The sequence below is a fragment of the Zootoca vivipara genome, chromosome 5 (assembly GCF_965207765.1).
Source record: "Zootoca vivipara chromosome 5, rZooViv2.hap1.1, whole genome shotgun sequence".
Taxonomy (NCBI): Eukaryota; Metazoa; Chordata; class Lepidosauria; order Squamata; family Lacertidae; genus Zootoca; species Zootoca vivipara.
The window spans coordinates 10503983-10522271 of NC_142588.1; the positions used below are offsets into that span (position 1 = coordinate 10503983).

At 43.1% G+C, this 18289-nt stretch overlaps 1 protein-coding gene across 1 annotated transcript in view; it reads left to right on the forward strand.

Moving 5' to 3' along the window:
- Positions 1-18289, forward strand: part of COG3 (component of oligomeric golgi complex 3) — a 39541-nt gene that overhangs the window by 12609 nt on the left and 8643 nt on the right. The window contains exons 8-17 of the mRNA XM_035137371.3: positions 212-292; positions 2168-2211; positions 2936-3062; positions 3591-3682; positions 5153-5292; positions 7454-7614; positions 9506-9611; positions 11131-11255; positions 12502-12591; positions 13599-13719. Coding sequence (XP_034993262.3) covers positions 212-292; positions 2168-2211; positions 2936-3062; positions 3591-3682; positions 5153-5292; positions 7454-7614; positions 9506-9611; positions 11131-11255; positions 12502-12591; positions 13599-13719 — 1087 coding nt within the window. The remainder of the gene's footprint in view (positions 1-211; positions 293-2167; positions 2212-2935; positions 3063-3590; positions 3683-5152; positions 5293-7453; positions 7615-9505; positions 9612-11130; positions 11256-12501; positions 12592-13598; positions 13720-18289) is intronic.

Sequence of the window (18289 nt, forward strand, 5' to 3'; positions counted from 1 at the left end):
GTTTATCTGAAGAGGACTGCATGCCAGTTATATTTTCCTTGGGTGCACAGTTTACGAACTTGCTTCTGTGTTCTCCTTTCCCAGCTAGTGGCATCTAGTTATATGCACATGGCAGTACAGTGTATGGAGTTTTTGCAGTCACTGTGTAATAGTTTATTATTTAGTAAGCTCATATCGCGCATGATGTTTCTTTCTCTCTCTTTTCTTTCAGGAGCCTTCAGTTGTACCAAATTCAGACAACGCCTTTACGTTATTTTATGTGAAGTTCAGAGCTGCTGCACCCAAAGTCAGAGTAAGTTGCCAAACTATGGTAGACAGAAGGGCATAGCTGCCAAGTCTCCCGTTTTCCCTGGGAAATCCCCGTTTTTCCAGCTGTTCCTAGCTGAAAAAACGGATTTTTTTGTTCCCCCCCCCCCGGTTTATTCTGGCGCAGTGGCCATTTTGGAACTGGGCGGAGCATGCTCAGAAGTGACTTTTGATGCTGCTCTGCCCAGTTCCAAAATGGCTGCCGTGCGACTTCTGGCACGGTGGCCATTTTGGAACTGGGCAAAGCAGCATCAAAAGTCACTTCTGAGCATGCTCCGCCCAGTTCCAAAATGGCGGCAGCGCTACTTCCGGTCTGCTATTTCCGGCCCGGTCCCTTATTTCTCTGACAGCAACTTGGCAGGTATGCAGAAGGGGTACTCAAAGATATGCTCATAAGTGACGGGTTGGTCACCTTTGTGGAATTTTCTTTGTTATACACTACACTATTGAATCATGTGCAAACGCTTATCATTCAGGGTTTCCCAAACTTGGGTCTCCAACTGTTTTTGGACTACACCTCCCATCATCCCTAGCTAGCAAGACCAGTGCTCAAAGATGATGGGAATTGTGGTCCCAAAACAGCTGGAGACCCAAGTTTGGGAAACTGTAAGTCTTCTAGTGTAAGAGTGTAATATCTTACGCATATGTTCACTACGACATTGCTTGTATTCTTCAAATCCCTGATCCAGTTCTTGAGGATACTGTTGTGTGTGCCTGTGGTTTGGAAGGAGCCTGGAAGTATGAATTACTCTCATATTCACTGTGTGCTGCAAGTTCTTTAGAAAAAGGAAAACGGCCAACAGACTGACTACAGTGGTACCTCGAGTTACAAATGCTTCAGGTTACAAACTCCGCTAACCTGGAAGAGTCACCTCGAGTTAAGAACTTTGTCCCAGGATGAGACCTACATTGGCTCCCAGTACGTTTCCGAGCACAATTCAAAGTGTTGGTGCTGACCTTTAAAGCCCTAAACAGCTTCGGTCCAGTATACCTGAAGGAGTGTCTCCACCCCCATCGTTCTGCTCAGACACTGAGGTCCAGCTCCAAGGAGGGCCTTCTGGCAGTTCCCTCCCTGTGAGAAGTGAGGTTACAGGGAACCAGGCAGAGGGCCTTCTCAGTAGTGGCGCCCACCCTGTGGAACGCCCTCCCATCAGATGTCAAGGAAATAAACAGCTGACTTTTAGAAGACATCTGAAGGTTTAGGGAAGCTTTTAATGTTTAATAGAATATTTTATTTTAATATTTTGTTGGAAAGCGCCCAGAGTGGCTGGGGAAACCCAACCAGATGGGTGGGGTATAAATAATAAATTATTAGTATTATTATAACAGAAATCGTGTGCCAGTGGTGCAGCGGCAACAAGACGCCCCATTAGCGAAAGCACGCCTTTAGTTAAGAACAGTTTCAGGTTAAGAACGGACCTGCGGAATGAATTAAGTTCGTAACTAGAGGTACCACTGTAATTGAATGTTTCTAATATCCCTATGTAGGGGATGCAGGTGGCGCTGTGGGTTAAACCACAAAGCCTAGGGCTTGCTGATCAGAAGGTCGGCGGTTCGAATCCCCGCAACGGGATGAGCTCCCGTTGCTCGGTCCCAGCTCCTGCCATCCTAGCAGTTCAAAATCACCTCAAAGTGCAAGTAGATAAATAGGTCATTTCCATGCGCTGCTCTGGTTCGCCAGAAGCGGCTTTGTCATGCTGGCCACATGACCCGGAAGCTGTACGCCGGCTCCCTTGGCCAATAACGCGACATGAGCGCCGCAACCCCAGAGTCGGTCACGACTGGACCTAATGGTCAGGGGTCCCTTTACCTTTAGGGAAACATTAGAATGTTCTCAGTTTTTTTCTTCTTGTTTCCCTAGACACTTATTGAGCAAATAGAGCAGCGGTCTGAGAAGATGCCAGAGTGAGTATGCAGAAACTAAGTCAATGGCAAGGATTGTGTTTTGTACTTGAAAATATTGAGTCTGATGCAAAAATATTAAATCAATTTAGTCTTCATCTGATATGTCGGGGGCCAGCATAAGGTGTATTGTAACAGTAGAACCACCATTTCCTTTTTTTTATTTAGAGTAGGTTTTTCTTTTTTGGGGGGGGAGAGAGAAGGTAACCAAAGGCAAAGGTAGATCGATCCTCTGTATATTTAATAATTGAAGAGGAAATTTCAGTATGCGTCACTTTCCTTACACCTGCATGACAAGCTTCATCTACCAAAATGTATTCTCCCCCCCCCCCCATGGAACTATAAAAGGAATAAGACCCCTGCTGTCCCTTGTGGCACGTTGCCCTAGAGCAGGGTTTCCCAAACTTGGGTCTCCTGTTGTTGGACTACAACTCCCACCATCCCTAGCTAGCAGGACCAGTGGTCAGGGATGATGGGAGTTGTAGTCCACAAACAACAGGAGACCCAAGTTTGGGAAACCCTGCCCTAGAGAGATGTGGGAAGGTTGCCTTATATTGTTAAAGAAAACCACACTCGCAGTCTAAAGGGATACCTCCTAGACACAAATTTGTCACATCAGTGATAAGAATGCATGAGTTTTTACTATCCAAAGCAGCAGTAAGTTATTAGCTCTAAGATTAAACCTTCCTGTGAAGGTGGATGCTTCCTAACTCTCCTCTTTGTCTAGGTACCGGCAACTGCTAAACGAAATCCATCAATGCTACCTTGATCAGAGGGAGCTCTTACTAGGGCCTAGTATTACTAGCACTGTGACAGAATTAACTAACCGAAACAGCAGAGATCATTGTGCTCTGGTAAGACACTTTGTGTGAACTTGAATTTTCTTGATCCTTGGATTCCTTTTGAATTCATTTGAAAATCAGCAATGTTTGCTAAATATTTAATAATGCAATCCCGCCCCACCCCAGCCAGCTTTCAGTGCAAACGACTGGCTTCTCACCTTATTCCTGGAGATCAGTCTGCCTTGCAGCCATTTCTGCATCTCAGAACACCCTGATTTTAAAAATAAAATTATCCCTCTCTCCCAGTGTTCCTAGGCTAATGAAATCAAAATTTCCCAAAGGAGCTGCAAGAGATTGTATGATTGCTTTTTAAATTACAGGCCATTTTTGGCACTGCAGGGGAGTGCAGGATGGGCTTACACATGTGCCGCTGACGCACAGTGCCTCAGAGTGCAACCCCTGCCTAAACGGGGAGTTGCCTGAAGTGTGTTTTGGATCAGTACAGATATAAATACCATTTACTAAACTTAAATACTTGCATCATTTGCATCTTCCTTTCTAAATACACATGGGCTGACCTTTTGCTAACTCTCATTTCAGGTGCGAAGTGGCTGTGCTTTTATGGTCCATGTGTGCCAGGATGAACATCAGCTGTTTGATGAGTTCTTCACAAAACCAACACCCAAACTGGAGTGGGTATCACATAGGACATTGCTTTTTGTTGCACCACATTGTTGACATAAGGATGTCTCAAACTCTTGTTCATGCATTTGCTTCCGCATGCAAACATAACATTGGGGTGGGGGTGGGGGGCAACTGCAGGTCCCGCTCTCATGTCCCCCAATATGTGGGCTTCCATAAATGCACACAACAGTCTGCAGAGGGTTCTAAGGGTCTGAGGAATGTTCTCAGCCACTGTTTCCCAAACTTGGGTCTCCGGCTGCTTTTGGACTACGGCTCCCATCATCCCTGACCACTCGTCCTGCTAGCTAGGGATGGTGGGAGTTGTAGTCAAAAAAACAAAAACAGCTGGAGACCCAAGTTTGGGAAGCCCTGTTTTAAGCACGTTCTGTTGGATATCCCTCAAAAACAGGCACCCCCCCAAACTTTGTCCCTCCAGATGTTTTGGACTACAATTCCCATCATCCCTGACCACTGGTCCTGTTAGCTAGGGATCATGGGAGTTGTAGGCCAAAACATCTGGAGGGCTGCAGTTTGGGGGTGCCTGTTCAAAAACCTCCCTGCAGTTGAAAACACTGAAGACAGCAGTTGTTCTAACTGTGCAGCAGTTGTTCTAACTGATAAAGCAGGCATAGGCAAACTCCAGATGTTTTGCCCTCCAGATGTTTTGAGACTACAATTCCCATCATCCCTGGCCACTGGTCCTGTTAGCTAGGGATAATGGGAATTGTAGTTCCAAAACATCTGGAGGGCCGAGTTTGCCTATGCCTGTCATAAAGGGTTGAATCTGGACTTAGTCGCGCTTACAGTACTCAGTAGATCCACTGAAATCAATGGGACTTAATTTAGTCGCAATTCAAGTCCTATTGATTTCTGTGCCTACGTGTGGGTCCAGTCCAAAGAATGGGGATTTGACTAGCCATCAGGTTTGTTTTTGCTGAATGTACTTTTGTGTGGGTTTCTGTTCTTTGGCTCCTAATACAGCTCAGCTGGCTGAGTGTCATATTATAAAATAAAAAAATAAAAATAGAGTGTTCCTGCTCTGTTGCTTTTTGAAATATTGGGATCAGTGTCGAAAACTCTTCAGTCTCTCAGCATGGAACGCCTTTTCCAGGTTTCCTGCCTCGTATGATGTTGCTTGCAGTATCTGAAAACAAAAGATTTAATGCAGACTTGATCAGTCAGTCATATAAATTTTAATCTATTAGTCAAATGCCAGAATTTTTAACAATACATAAGCTAATATAACGACTCAATAAATGAAATTGTTTGGATTTTTAATCAATTAGTAGTACTGATGATAGCATTTGATGTGAAGCAAAAGACGGAGTTCTTCTGATATTAGTGATAGTCATGGCATGGCCCAGATTGTAAGTGATGTTGGTTTAGCTGCATGTCGTTTTCTACTGCCATAAGAAATGTATGTGTCAGTTTACACCATCTTTTATAGCCCATACTGGATTTGTTTTTCTGTCTTACAGCGAACTTTTGGAGAAGCTATGCCTGTCTTTATATGATGTCTTGCGGCCACTGATCATCCATGTAATTCACTTAGAAACTTTGTCTGAGCTCTGTGGGATTCTCAAAAATGAAATGCTTGAAGATCACGTGCAAAACAATGGTAACTGTAAAATTAAGATTTTGAAACCAAACACTTGATCAAAAGTATCTTTTTAACAGACTGGAATGGCATGGGTTTTAGAATATATAGGATTTACCACCTGTGCCGTTTCAACTTAACACACGTCTCTTAAATTAAAACGTCCAACGTTGTAATCTGATTTTTACAGTGACCAAGTTCCATTAAATCCTGTTTGGACTGGTTCTGTCAGGCACGATTTCTTGCTTATTAAACATTCCAGTGCCCAAAATCAAGTAAAGTGAGCTCTTGGAAACCAGCACCTTCATGCACAGACGAAATGTGAGCTGATATTAGCAGCGGAATAGAAGAAGTTAGGCAACTATTTTTGCCTGGATGGGGTGGAGGCAGGCAGGGGATATGCTGGCCTTTTTTTGCCTCCAAAGGAAATTTCCACATGGCAGAATGACTACGGAGGGCAAGGACTTTCAGTAGCCTAAGCTGATGTGATTCCTTTCTCCCTCGTTTATTATGTGCATTGAGTTCAGGTTTGTTCACTTACCATCTGCAAGAGTTCAGATGTGCTGAAGTTTACAAGGTGCACAGTATTTCTAGCGAAACTGCCTTCTGATGTCAAGTAGATAATGTACCTATATTTCAAGTGAACGCGTTTCCCCAGAACTATTTGATTATAATGTTGTTTATGACTACTGGTAGGTACAGTGGTACCTCTGGTTACGAACTTAATTCGTTCCGGAGGTCCGTTCTTAATCTGAAACCGTTCTTAACCTGAGGTACCACTTTACCTAATGGGGCCTCCTGCTGCCGCCGCGGCACAATTTCTATTCTCATCCTGAGGTAAAGTTCTTAACCCGAGGTACTGCTTCTAGGTTAGCAGAGTCTGTAACCCGAAGTGTTTGTAACCCGAGGTACCACTGTAGTTAGTTTTCTTAATTTTTTTTTTTTATAAAAAAGCTAAAGGGCTGGAGGAAGTCTTCCACCTCTGCAAAAAAAAAATTAAAAGTAATTTTTTAAAATGGTGAATTATACCCAAAGAATTTATACATTATGAGTATCAGTGAATACTTACCAATCCGTCATGCTTTTGGTACGTTTCCGACCACAGTTCAAAGTGTTGGTGCTGACCTTTAAAGCCCCAAATGCCCTCGGCCCAGTATACTTGAAGGAGCATCTCCACCCACATCGTTCAACCCGGACACTGAGGTCCAGCCACGAGGGCCTTCTGGCGGTTCCCTCACTGAGAGAAATGAGGTTACAGGGAACCAGGCAGAGGGCCTTCTCGGTGGTGGCGCCCACCCTGTGGAACGCCCTCCCATCAGGTGTCAAGGAAACAAACAGCTATCTGATTTTTAGAAGATATCTGAAGGCAGCCCTGTTTAGGGAAGTTTTTAAATGTTTGATGTTTTATTCTGTTTTTAGTCCTCTGTTGGGAGCCACCCAGAGTGGCTGGGGAAACCCAGCCGGATGGGCGGGGTATAAGTAATAATAATAATAATAATAAATATTGCTTAGAAACATAACAGTGATTTTTTGAGCTTCGTCTTAGTTTTAGTATGCCATTGATTATAACCACCATACATTTTTGTCCAGTATATCCTGATTTTGGAAATCAGGATTCCGCCGCCTAATCACTGGTGTCCAAGAAAGACAACCAGTTTTTATTTTGTGTCTTTTGTTTCTTGCTTAAAGTGTATTTCAGCAGTTGTACAGATGGGGCTGGATTTGCAGTAGCCAAAATCAAACTGTCTTTATATCAAAGTGTGAATTCTAAAGCTGAAAATCCACAATGATTTTAATCTGGATAGAAATTATTATAATACGTGTTACAGTATTATAACATCTGTGCATCTGTTCACAACCATAATTATGCAGTGTCGGCAGGCGGGGGGGGGGGGGAAGAGTTGTTAATTGTTCTTTAACTATGTTACACATTTTTGTGTTTTTATATTGTAAACCGCTCTGTGATCCTCGGATGAAGAGGTCTATAGTAATAATCATAAATAAATAAGAATAAAAATGTGCACCCCACCATCGAGACCTTTCCATTGTAACTATCCAACCTCCCAAAATTTCAACACCTCTTGCGATGATTTGACCAACACTAATTGTTAAGCCTTTAGCCAAACAGTGAAGTTCAATGAGGAGAAATTAATGATTTTAATTTTGCGCCTATTTCTAACAGTGGAACAGCTGGCTGCATTTGCTGCTGGAGTTCGGGAGATGTGGGAGGATGTTCAAGAGCGCCTGGTCTACAGAACGCATATCTACATCCAGACTGACATTATAGGCTACAAACCGGCCCCGGGTGATCTTGCTTATCCTGCCAAGCTGGAAATGATGGCGGTAAGGGTCTCTGCATTTGTCTGGATTCTGAAAAAGCAAAACCCCTTGCATTCAACTAAGCCAGGAGTTCCCAAACTGTGATCTGTGCCCCCCACCTGTGGCGAATTCGTCCATCAATGGCTGCTGGCTACAATGGCTATGTACTGCCTCCACTTCATGGCTCTCTGGACCCGTTGCTGGAGCTGCAAGCGGGGAAGAGTGCTTTTGCCCTCCGTTGGGGCATCACATAACTATCTGGTTGACCACTGTAAGAATAGGATGCTGGGCTAGGTGGGCCTTTGACCTGCCTGATACAGCAGAGCTCTTTGGTGTCTTTATGTTCATACCACCTGGTGAAACCCAAAGACATGCCATTAGGGGAGCTCCTACGTTCCGGACAATCAGATGAAGAGAATGTGTCTAGGTGGAGATGCACAAGGCCTTCCTAGTTTTTCTTCAATAGCTTCACCAAGCATTATGAATGAAATGTAAAGGTGTCCATTGAAGCAGCCTTCAGTAGAAGGGTGGTTCAAAGCATATATTTACCCGAAATCCAGACAATACAGGTTCCCTCACTGTGCAATTGGAGGAGCGCTCTGTAAAGTCCTGGGGTCTGGACCACTAGATGGTGACAGATAAATACAACTGACCCGGGAACTCTCCTTTTACTCATTTGCCAATATCCACCCAGCTTAGGCTTGCTGATTATTCTTGTTTTCCATCAACATCAGGAAGAACTTTCTGACAGTAAGAGCTGTTTGACAGCGGAACGGTCTCCCTTCGGGAGGTTGTGGGCTCTCCTCCTTTGGAGGTTTTGAAGCAGAAGTTGGGTGGCCATCTGTCATGGATGCTTTAACTGAGATTCCTACATTGCAGGGGGGTTAAACTAGATGATGCTCAGGGTCCCTTCCAACTCTTATGATTCATTTGGGACAGACTTTCTAAACCTGGTGCCCTTTGGATATGGTTGAATTTTGCTAATAGTACGAAAAGTTGGGACTGTGTTTCAGCAACTTTTGCGAGTCATCAGGTTGAAGGGTGGCATGTAAGTCGAATACAGTGGTACCTCGACAACTGAACACTTCGACTTCCGAAGGTTTCAACTTCCGAAGTCGACAGTCCCGGAAGTCATTTCACCCCACATGCACGTTCTCCGCCTGCGCAAAGCGGTGCGCTCGGTCAGCGCATGCGCAGAAGCGTGAAATCGCGCTTCGCGCATGTGCACATGTGGCACTTCGACAACCGAAGACTTCGACTTATGAAGACGGCCACGGAACGGATCGTCTTCGCAAGTCGAGGTACCACTGTAAATAAATATTGATAGCTTGGGCCAGGCAGGCGTTGCTCTTGATGACTGGCTCTGGAGAGGAAGGGAGGGAAGCTATCTCCCAAACAGGTATTTCTTCTAAATAGCCTGCCTAAATCGGATGGAGAGCACCTGTTGACTGGACCACTATGTGGCACACTGGTGGAATAATTAACCGGTAAACAGATTATCATTTCTGACACACATCTAAATAAAAAAACATGAAAGGTGGGAGAAAATATTTCAGGGTGAACATTCTCGTTTGCCGGAGGGTTGTTAATTTGGCAAGCAAACCCAACTGTAATGTTTTGGCTTCTTAGACACCCAGACCCTTGCAGAACTTAGGGGAAATGCAGAACTGATTTTCCCAGCTGAAACAGAAACTATGTGATACCCGACTCCACTTTCCAAGAGGTTTCCCCCCCCCCCAAATAACTGCTGTGATGTGTCAGTTGTAGCATTTTTTTTCTTCACTTTCCTTCTGAGGTTCTGAGGAGTTGGACTAAGCATTTTTCTCTTGCAGATCAGTGGGAAATTCTGAGATGGAAATATAATTCATTTTGTTTTGTTTTTGTTTTTGTTTTCAAACTCTGCTTTTCCTGGTAGCAAATTGCCCAAAGTCTAAAAGATGAAGAGAGAAAGTTGCCTGCAGATCCTTCATTTTCAGATATGAAGCTGGAAGATTCGGAGAACTGCAGTGTGGTTAAAAATGGTGCGTTTCAAGTAATCTGTACTTGTAAAAACATGCTAATAATGACAACTGTATTTGCTTTTGGCTTTTTGGTATTTGGAGAGCTCTCGAGAGAAGCAAACATAAAATGAAATATTTTATATTTTAAATATTCTTGAAACTGTAGTCGTAATTACTTGTGGATGTTATATTCTGAAAGGGTTTTTTTGGGGGGGGGCATGATTCTTATTACAAAGGGGTTTCAAAGAGGCATGGCAAGATAGATTTCTTGGTTTCTGTCTAGCTGTGGAATCATGAAGATGTTATCCAGTAGTCCTGGGACTTCCTTTTTTTACACAACACAAGAAAACATGCACGTTAAGTCCTTTGACTCACTCACACACACACACTTTCCCCTCAGAGCTTCCTGGTTCCTGGTCCCCACTTGGAACCCACAAAGCGATTATCCATTCAGTGCAGATTAGTGTGATGGATCAAGTATGAATAAAAAAAATGAACTGGTTCAGTCAGTACTGGGTTAATAAAAAAATACATAAATAAATAAGAACTCGGCAGAAACACGCCTCACATTGCTGGTACCCAAGCAGGGGGAGATCTATTGTCACACATCCCCAAAATTGCTGCATTAGGTCTGAGGAGACTGACTTGCCTGCTTTTCGTGTTGGGACAGTCTCCCTATCCATGTTAAGATAGCAAGGGAAGCAGGAGTCAGTGGCAAATAGTATTCTTGGATGTCTGAATTATCAGCATCCAATTTAGACATTCTGAGTCCAGTGGAATCTCCTAATGCATGGGTAGGCAAACTAAGGCCCGGGGCCCGGATCCGGCCCAATTGCCTTCTAAATCCGGCCCGTGGAGGGTCTGGGAATCAGCATGTTTTTTTACATGAGTAGAATGTGTCCTTTAATTTAAAATGCATCTCTGGCTTATTTGTGGGGCCTGCCTGGTGTTTTTACATGAGTAGAATGTGTGCTTTTATTTAAAAGGCATCTCTGGGTTATTTGTGGGGCATAGGAATTCGTTCACACCCACACCCACCCAAATATAGTCCGGCCTCCCACAAGGTCTAAGGGACAGTGGACCGGCCCCCTGCTGAAAAAGTTTGCTGACCCCTGTCCTAATGGTTCTTTTCTTTTCTTTTTTTAGTGCTTTTGTACTATTGAACATTTTTCCTTGTGGTTTCATAGCTTGCTTTTCACTTGCCTAAAACTGCCTTCTGCGTTCCAGGCTTGGTATGGGACCTGAGAGGAAACGTCTTCCCTTGGTGGTTTTGCTGGAAGCCTTACTTATCAACCCAAGGGAGACACTTCCCGATAGTATACTTTCTGATATTATGTTCCCTGATGCTGTATTGGATATCAAGGCTTCCAACCACAGCTGTCACATGCAAACTGTTACAATACAAAGTGCAAATATGTCAACCTAAAGATACCCCTTTTTGATAATAAGAGGGGGGCATGTCTGTAATTGATTACCATAAAGCTTACCATTGCATATTAACTTCTGTAGTAGCAAGCCTTGAATGTGCTCTGTGTTACAGATCCATTGGAATCCTGCCATCCTAGACTTCATGCTACAATTTCACCCGCAGATCTGCATGGCATGTGGTACCCTACTGTGAGAAGAACGCTTGTGTGCCTCTCCAAGCTTTACAGATGTATTGATGTAGGTATAAAATTATGTCTAGCCAGGAAAATAAGGCCATCAGTGGCTGCTAACCAAGATGGCTTTGTTTTACATTCACGGCTGGAGACCTTGTTTCAAATCCTGATTAAGCAGGACCCATAGAAAACTCCAAAGAAACTCGAAACTCTATAGCCTTAGCAGTCAATACCAGTAAAGATCGTAACACACAATTGAAATTTGTGCTCCAGAAGTGAGGGGTTGGGGTGGAGGAGATGCGATCTCGCTCCTGTTGGTTTTAACTAGGGTTAACTTGTCATTACGGTATATGTGGGCTTTGGTCATATGTGCCACTGTTGGAGGAATTCAGTGTCACACTTTGCTTAGTGTTCGACCAGCGCAAGCAATTATCCTTTCCTCTGTGCTCTGTTCTGACCCTCCAGAGCAGATTGTGGGAGGTGTGTGGGCACACAGGGGGAGGAGAGGGGCAGAAATCCTGTTTCGCTACTGGAAACGCTTGCATTGGCTTCTGCTAGCATGCCTGGTTAGTTGGATCCAGGCCCGATATCTTTAAATTAGCCTCTGCAGCTTTGTTTTAAGACATAATATATACCTGTTTACTCTTCCAGCAACATTGTACCTGGATTGTTGTGGAAGCTTGCAATTAAAACAGCCTCGTTTGGGATGCTGGAAGGTCTTTCAGAATGGCTGCAGGGAATAGACAAAATAGCATTAAATCACTGGCTCTCCCAGATCACCCAGATTTGCAACACCCCTGTTCACAAACAAGATCAGACACATTCTGTGACTTCCTTTGAGAATAAATGATGAGCATGACTCCATTTGTGTTAAGTGCCTCTTTCTGTGGCTGCATCCAGTGCTTTTTGGGGGGCGGGGCGGGCGCAGGGGTACACATACCCCTAAAAAATTTTGTGAATCAGAGTTTGGCCTCATTGAGGGGCAGTATTTCAATATGAGTAGGAAAATGAGAGTACTCCTAAACTTTTTTTTAAGAAAGAAAAGCACTGGCTGCATCCCATGTAATAAGTTCTGAAGTTCTCAATACCTTCATGGAGTCATTGTATGTTTCACGTATTGCATAAATTGTGGCTATAGTACATACTATCTTTTCTAAATCCATTGTCTTGAGGAACTGAGGGGAAATGCAAATGAAGCATGGGATGATAGTGCTTAAATTTGCAAATTGAGGGTGCTAGCTTTAGATGACCTTCCTCAAGGATAAAGGCCCTAACCTTTATGAACATTTGCATTCTTTTTTCCTCTCCAGAGGGCAGTCTTCCAAGGATTATCGCAGGAGGCCTTATCTGCCTGCATACAGTCTTTGCTAACAGCTGCAGATTCCATTTCTAAAAACAAGGTTGGGTAATGTTATTTTGTGTTGGAGGGATGTAATAATACAGCTTTTCATATTGCTAATGTTTAATATTTTCATATAAGGAAGGTCTCTATAAACTTTTCCTAGGAGTGCACTGCACCAAATTTGAGACTGTTTTGAAAAATATTTGAAGTGCATGTACTTTCGTTTTTCCTTAGGAGATCTGAATTCTGTATGCCTATGGGAAGGTGCACAAGCCTAGCCTACCCGCTGTTTCATTCAAATGGGGAAAGAACAGTGATGAGATTTTTAAAAATTAAACTTCAAGAAAGAAGATTCCACCTAAACATTGGGAAGAACTTCCTGACAGTAAGAGCTGTTCGGCAGTGGAATTTGCTGCCAAGGAGTGTGGTGGAGTCTCCTTCTTTGGAGGTCTTTAAGCAGAGGCTTGACAGGCATATGTCAAGAATGCTTTGATGGTGTTTCCTGCTTGGCAGGGGGTTGGACTGGATGGCCCTTGTGGTCTCTTCCAACTCTATGATTCTATGATTCAAAGATGGGTGGAGATGTGGGACGTCTCCGGTGGTGATTGAGATTGGCAAGAAAGGATTTGAGCGGGGTAACTGTGAAAGAGAGCGGGGAAGCTGAAGAAAAAGCCTATTTGATAGCATGGTGATGTTTTCTATTCAGTAGTATAAATTAGCTGAAATGGCTTAAAATGTAGGTGCTTACAAATTTGCATTCATTCATTCAAAAACAGAACAATTCAATGGCAAAAGAATCAAAATATGCATAATGTTGTTAGGGACTCCACCTACTTTTGCAGCGATCTCCCATCTCTCTTTTAAGCAGAGGTGCATAGCACGAATATGAATTGCTGCCTCTCTATAGCGTGTTTGTAGGACATGTGCATATGGTTTAATGGGAAGTAGGTGGGTATCCTAGGATACAAAGGGAATGAAACTGCTTTTTAATAAGTGGACAACCAGTTGACCAGTGTCTATCCCTTTTCTCTCTATTTTTTACATTAATTTTTTGTTGCAATTTAGACCCAGGTTGACGGACAGCTTTTCTTAATAAAACATCTTTTGATTCTTCGTGAACAAATTGCTCCTTTCCACACTGAATTCACCATTAAGGAAATTTCCCTGGACCTTAAGAAAACTAGAGGTACTACATTGTGCTGACTGGTCAGTCCGAGTGGGTTTGCCCCTCCTCCGATATGCCAGCCATGAGGGTTGAGGGCCAAGCTATATGTTGCATCAGAGAGCTGTTACCGGGTTTCCCAATATCTTTTTCTTTCGTTAAAAGCAACCGTAGGCACCTCTCAAATTGGATCGGGGCAGCTGCATTTGGAGGAAGGGGGTTTAGTTCTTGCACCGTATCTCTGATCAAAATCGACCCATTCCGAAAGTTGCTATTATCTTTTTGGTGGTGATTTCCTTCCTTTTCTTCATTCATTCATTCATACTTTTCAGGTTTATACATTTCACTGATTTTACAATCATTTTGACATTTCAAAAACTTGACTTCCATCCCCCTCTTTCTGTGGTTCCTTAAATTTGTTTTTAATATCTTCTGCATATCCGAATTAATTTGCTCATTTATTCACCTTCTTTAAATATATACTCTTATAAAACTGCAGGTTGTTACAATAATCCTGCCAATCCTGTTTCTATCTGTTTATAATATATATAGTTTATAATTTTATCTTTTTTGTGGCGATTTCAATCAGGAAAATGGTGCAGGAAGACAGACTCAAAACCTCCCAATGCTACTGGCCTGAAGCAATTCAGGGTGGAGAAAGACATGGCTGATTTTATGTAAAGAAAAAGTGTGGGAGTTCCAATGGCGGCTTTTCCATGCAGCCTGTTGTTTGTCCCTCTTTTTGTTTATGTTCACCTGCAATCACCTGCATGTTGCTGTGCATTCTCTTGCATTGAACTAACTCGAGCTCAGCCTTTCTTTTGAGGGCCGGATGGGAAAGTTCCCAAAAAGCCTTTAGTATTCCTTCACATCAGTTCTGGTAGTTTTCTTTAAAAACACCTCAAATCCTCCTAACTCTTACCTGTTAAAAATGGTACCTGGATATCCTTCTTTCCATACACATAATGTTTTTTCTGTGCTAGCGTGCTCCACCAAGGGACAGTGTCAACAGGCAGGTGCAAATATAAGGGGAGGGTTGCTGCTGGCTGGTGCTTGCTATAGCTTCCTGCTCTAACCCTTCTTTGGAGCAGCATTCTGTGCCATATTGACCTCTTCTGAAAGCAGAGGAATTGGGTCTTTGGCATTAGCAGACTTGGTGCAGGATTATCAGGTGTGGTCCCTGTTAATGTCCGGAGGCTTTAGAAATGAATAAGTTTTTTTTAGAAAAGCTAAGTATGTAGTAAGCTTTGTACTGTACAGTATCTTCTCTGATGGTGGAGGAGGGTACCCAGAGTGAGTTAATGCCTTCTACTTGCTCTTGAGGCAGGGCTTCTGCAGATTAAGCATCCTATTCTCTTTTGTGGAGGAACCACCTCTTTCCTTTTTTTAATCCTCCCTCTTTTGAGATGGTGGAGTTTCTCCCAGCTTCAGCTTTCAGGCTATTTTGGACCTTTTTCTTCTTCCTTATTTCCCCTGCACTTAGTGATGGTGGGAAGAGAGCCTTTCATTCCTTTTTGTTATATAAAAAAAAGGTTGGTTGAAAGGGGACTTTCCTCAAGCTAGGTGAGGGGGACTCTGCTGCCAGCTTCTACAGTTCTTCAATTCTGTGGCACTCTGGGTACCCTCTTAACTTACCTTGGAGGTTTATAAGCAGAGCTTGGATGGCCATCTGCCTTGGATGATTCCTTTATTGCAGAGGGTTGGACTAGATGACTCTCAGGGTCCCTTCCAACTCTACAATTCTGTGATTCTAAGAGCCTATCCGCTGATGAGAAATAAAATTTATGGTAAATTTGAGTTTTCCAAAATTTCCACTTTTCCTTCTGCAGATGAGCTTTGCTTTGTTTGTTTTAATGATTGAAGCTTAAAACGCACAAAAATCACTTGCCTAGAACAGATTAGGAAGCTTTTTTTTTACTTAGAAAATTGGCTGCGGAAGCTATTTGCATTGTATAATTAAAACAAATGTGCTTCTCAAAGTCACTTGGACAAAATATACAAAGAAAAGAATATGCCAAGGCGTATATTATTCTTTGAAATTTTAAAGCAAGTGGAAAACTGGAGGCGTGGTAAGAAAAGGAAGGAATACTTGAAGCCTCAAAATTTTACTGCCTGTGAGTCAGTGAATGGGGATTTAAAATACCTTCTCTCTGTTCTGTCTCAGTAGTTTGAAGCAGTTATGTTGCTTGTCTGCTAATATGCTAGTATCTTGCTTTGAAAAAACCTGCTCTTATAACTAACAATTCTACTCATTGCAGCTGAACATGGATGAGACCTCTGTCTTGTTAAGTAGTTTCTAGTTAACAAGCAAAAGGGTAAATATGTCCTGCTGGTGCCCTATGCTGGCTGATATATAATTTTATTCTGAGCATTTATTAGATGAATAAAATTTTTATACCAGCCAGTTAATAATGGAAGGTGGTAAGTAACCGTAATGCGTACATGTCTCCCCCTCCCCCAAGCTGAAAATGCATGAGAGTGCATTATTCTGCACGTTCTTGGAGACCAGGGCGGAGGACAGCTTGTCTCAGCAGGAGAGGGAGACTCCTTGGATTCTTCAGCAACCTCTTGACACCCCCCCCCCCCGCTTCAGCCTCGGAGTCTGAACTGCTCCCTGGCACAGGCTCTTCCTGCTCACTAAACACCGTTGCCCTTTAAGCGTCCAGCCCCTTCTCCCCATCTACTCCCTCTGACTTCTCCTCCACATCCCACCACCAATTCCCTGGCTCAGAGCCTTCCCCTTTTGGGGTTCCCTTGCGGGGGGTTCCCTGGCTGTTGCCTCCCGCTGCTCCTCTTCGTCCAGCCAGTTCCTGACATCAGCTACACCTAGACTTGGGGGAAGGAGAGAAGGCAAAATGGGAAGGAAGAAAGCTGGAGTTGTCAAGGGCAGTGAACCCGAGGGGACTTGTTGAACAGGTTTTTCCCCTGTGGGAAAGAGGGGGTGGAGATCTTCTAAAAAAGGGGGCGCCGGAAGCTGAGCGGGTGTGTTTGGTGCTAGGCTGACGGTTACCAAAGTTAGTGCAGTCTGTTAGTGCAGTCAGTTGATTTGCAGGGTGCTGCCTTGGCTTTAGTGGGTATATGAGTTTCAGAGTCTGGGGGGTTCGGACGCTCTCTTCTCCCTCTTGGTGGAGAATGGAGGCCAGTACTGACAGTCTAGCATCCTTGTATTTGATTGCTAGCTTTTCCCAGCATGGCAGCCGTAGACAGACAAGATGGGAATTAAGTGATAGGAGTGGCTGCAATTTGGCAACATGCTTATACACCATGGGTTTGACCCCAGCTGCCATCTATTGTACTGTGAATTAAAACCATCTCCCACGGGTAGGGTTTTTTTTTATTTATTATGGACAGAATTGCATTTGAGAGAGAGAGAGAGTCTGAGACAATTTGTTACTTGCTAATGAAAACTTGCTTTGTATATATATATCCGCAGCTTAGAAAAATCAGACGACTTTTGCATAAAACTGTATTCATATTAGACCGTATTTGTATTCCGTTTTGTTGCGGATTATTATTGTAGGGTACTTTATTAGCTGATAAATTTTGAGACAGAAATGTTCATCAGGAGATATGCAAAAGATCTAGTATTAGTATTCAGACAACAAATAATATGGTTTTCTTTTGAGCAAAATCCAAATAAATTTAGCTCCAGTAAAAATATAAGTGAAAGTGATAGTCTCATTTTCAAAGGAAATTTCAATTATTATTTTTTGCCAATTAATTCCCTGTATAGGATCCCCGTATAGGACAGCTGCATGTTCCTGCATTGCAGGGGGGTTGGACTAGATGATCCTCAGGGTCCCTTCCAATTCCATGCTTCTATAAAATTTCCTAATTTTTATTAGTTTTCATCAATTAAAATAACAACATTTGAAGCAGGTTTATACAGCAAAATCAGACCTTAAAAACATCCTTGAGCACTTTATAAAGTTTTTCTGCTGCTTTCCTTGAAGCCTTTGCAACTGCTTTTAGGTCTCAGAACTCTTGATGGAGGTTCTGGGGGAATTGTGATCTAAAAAAACTCTCTTCTTGTTGTTGCCATCTTGTCACAGTGGGCACAGGTAAATAGTCCCCCCCCCCACCCGAAGTGTGTCACCAAAAACCAGACCTGAGTAATATGGTAAGCCTGTGTCCAAAAAGCAGTAATCAGCTTTCCTACGTAACCAATAGCAAATCACAGTACAGTCATACCTCAGGATACGTCCGCTTCATGTTGCATCTTTTCAGGTTACGGACGCGCCAAACCGGAAGTCCTGGAACGGGTTACTTCCGGGTTCGGCGTGTCCGTCACCTACGCGCATGATGCGACGCTTCATGTTGCAGCCTTTTCATGTTGCGAACAGGCAGCCGGAACAGATCCCATTCGCAACGTGAGGCACCACTGTATATAAAATGCCTTACCTCTTAATGTCAATGGAAGCAGAGACTGGCCAGTTTAAAACTTCTCAAAAGATGAATGCATGATTTTATTTAATAATGCAAAATTGGCAAACTACTTTGTTCTCGTGAAACCAATATATATAGATGAGCTGATGTGCTAAGAATGTAGTCCTCAGCAGTATATTGCTAATTATAATATACATAAATCTGTATT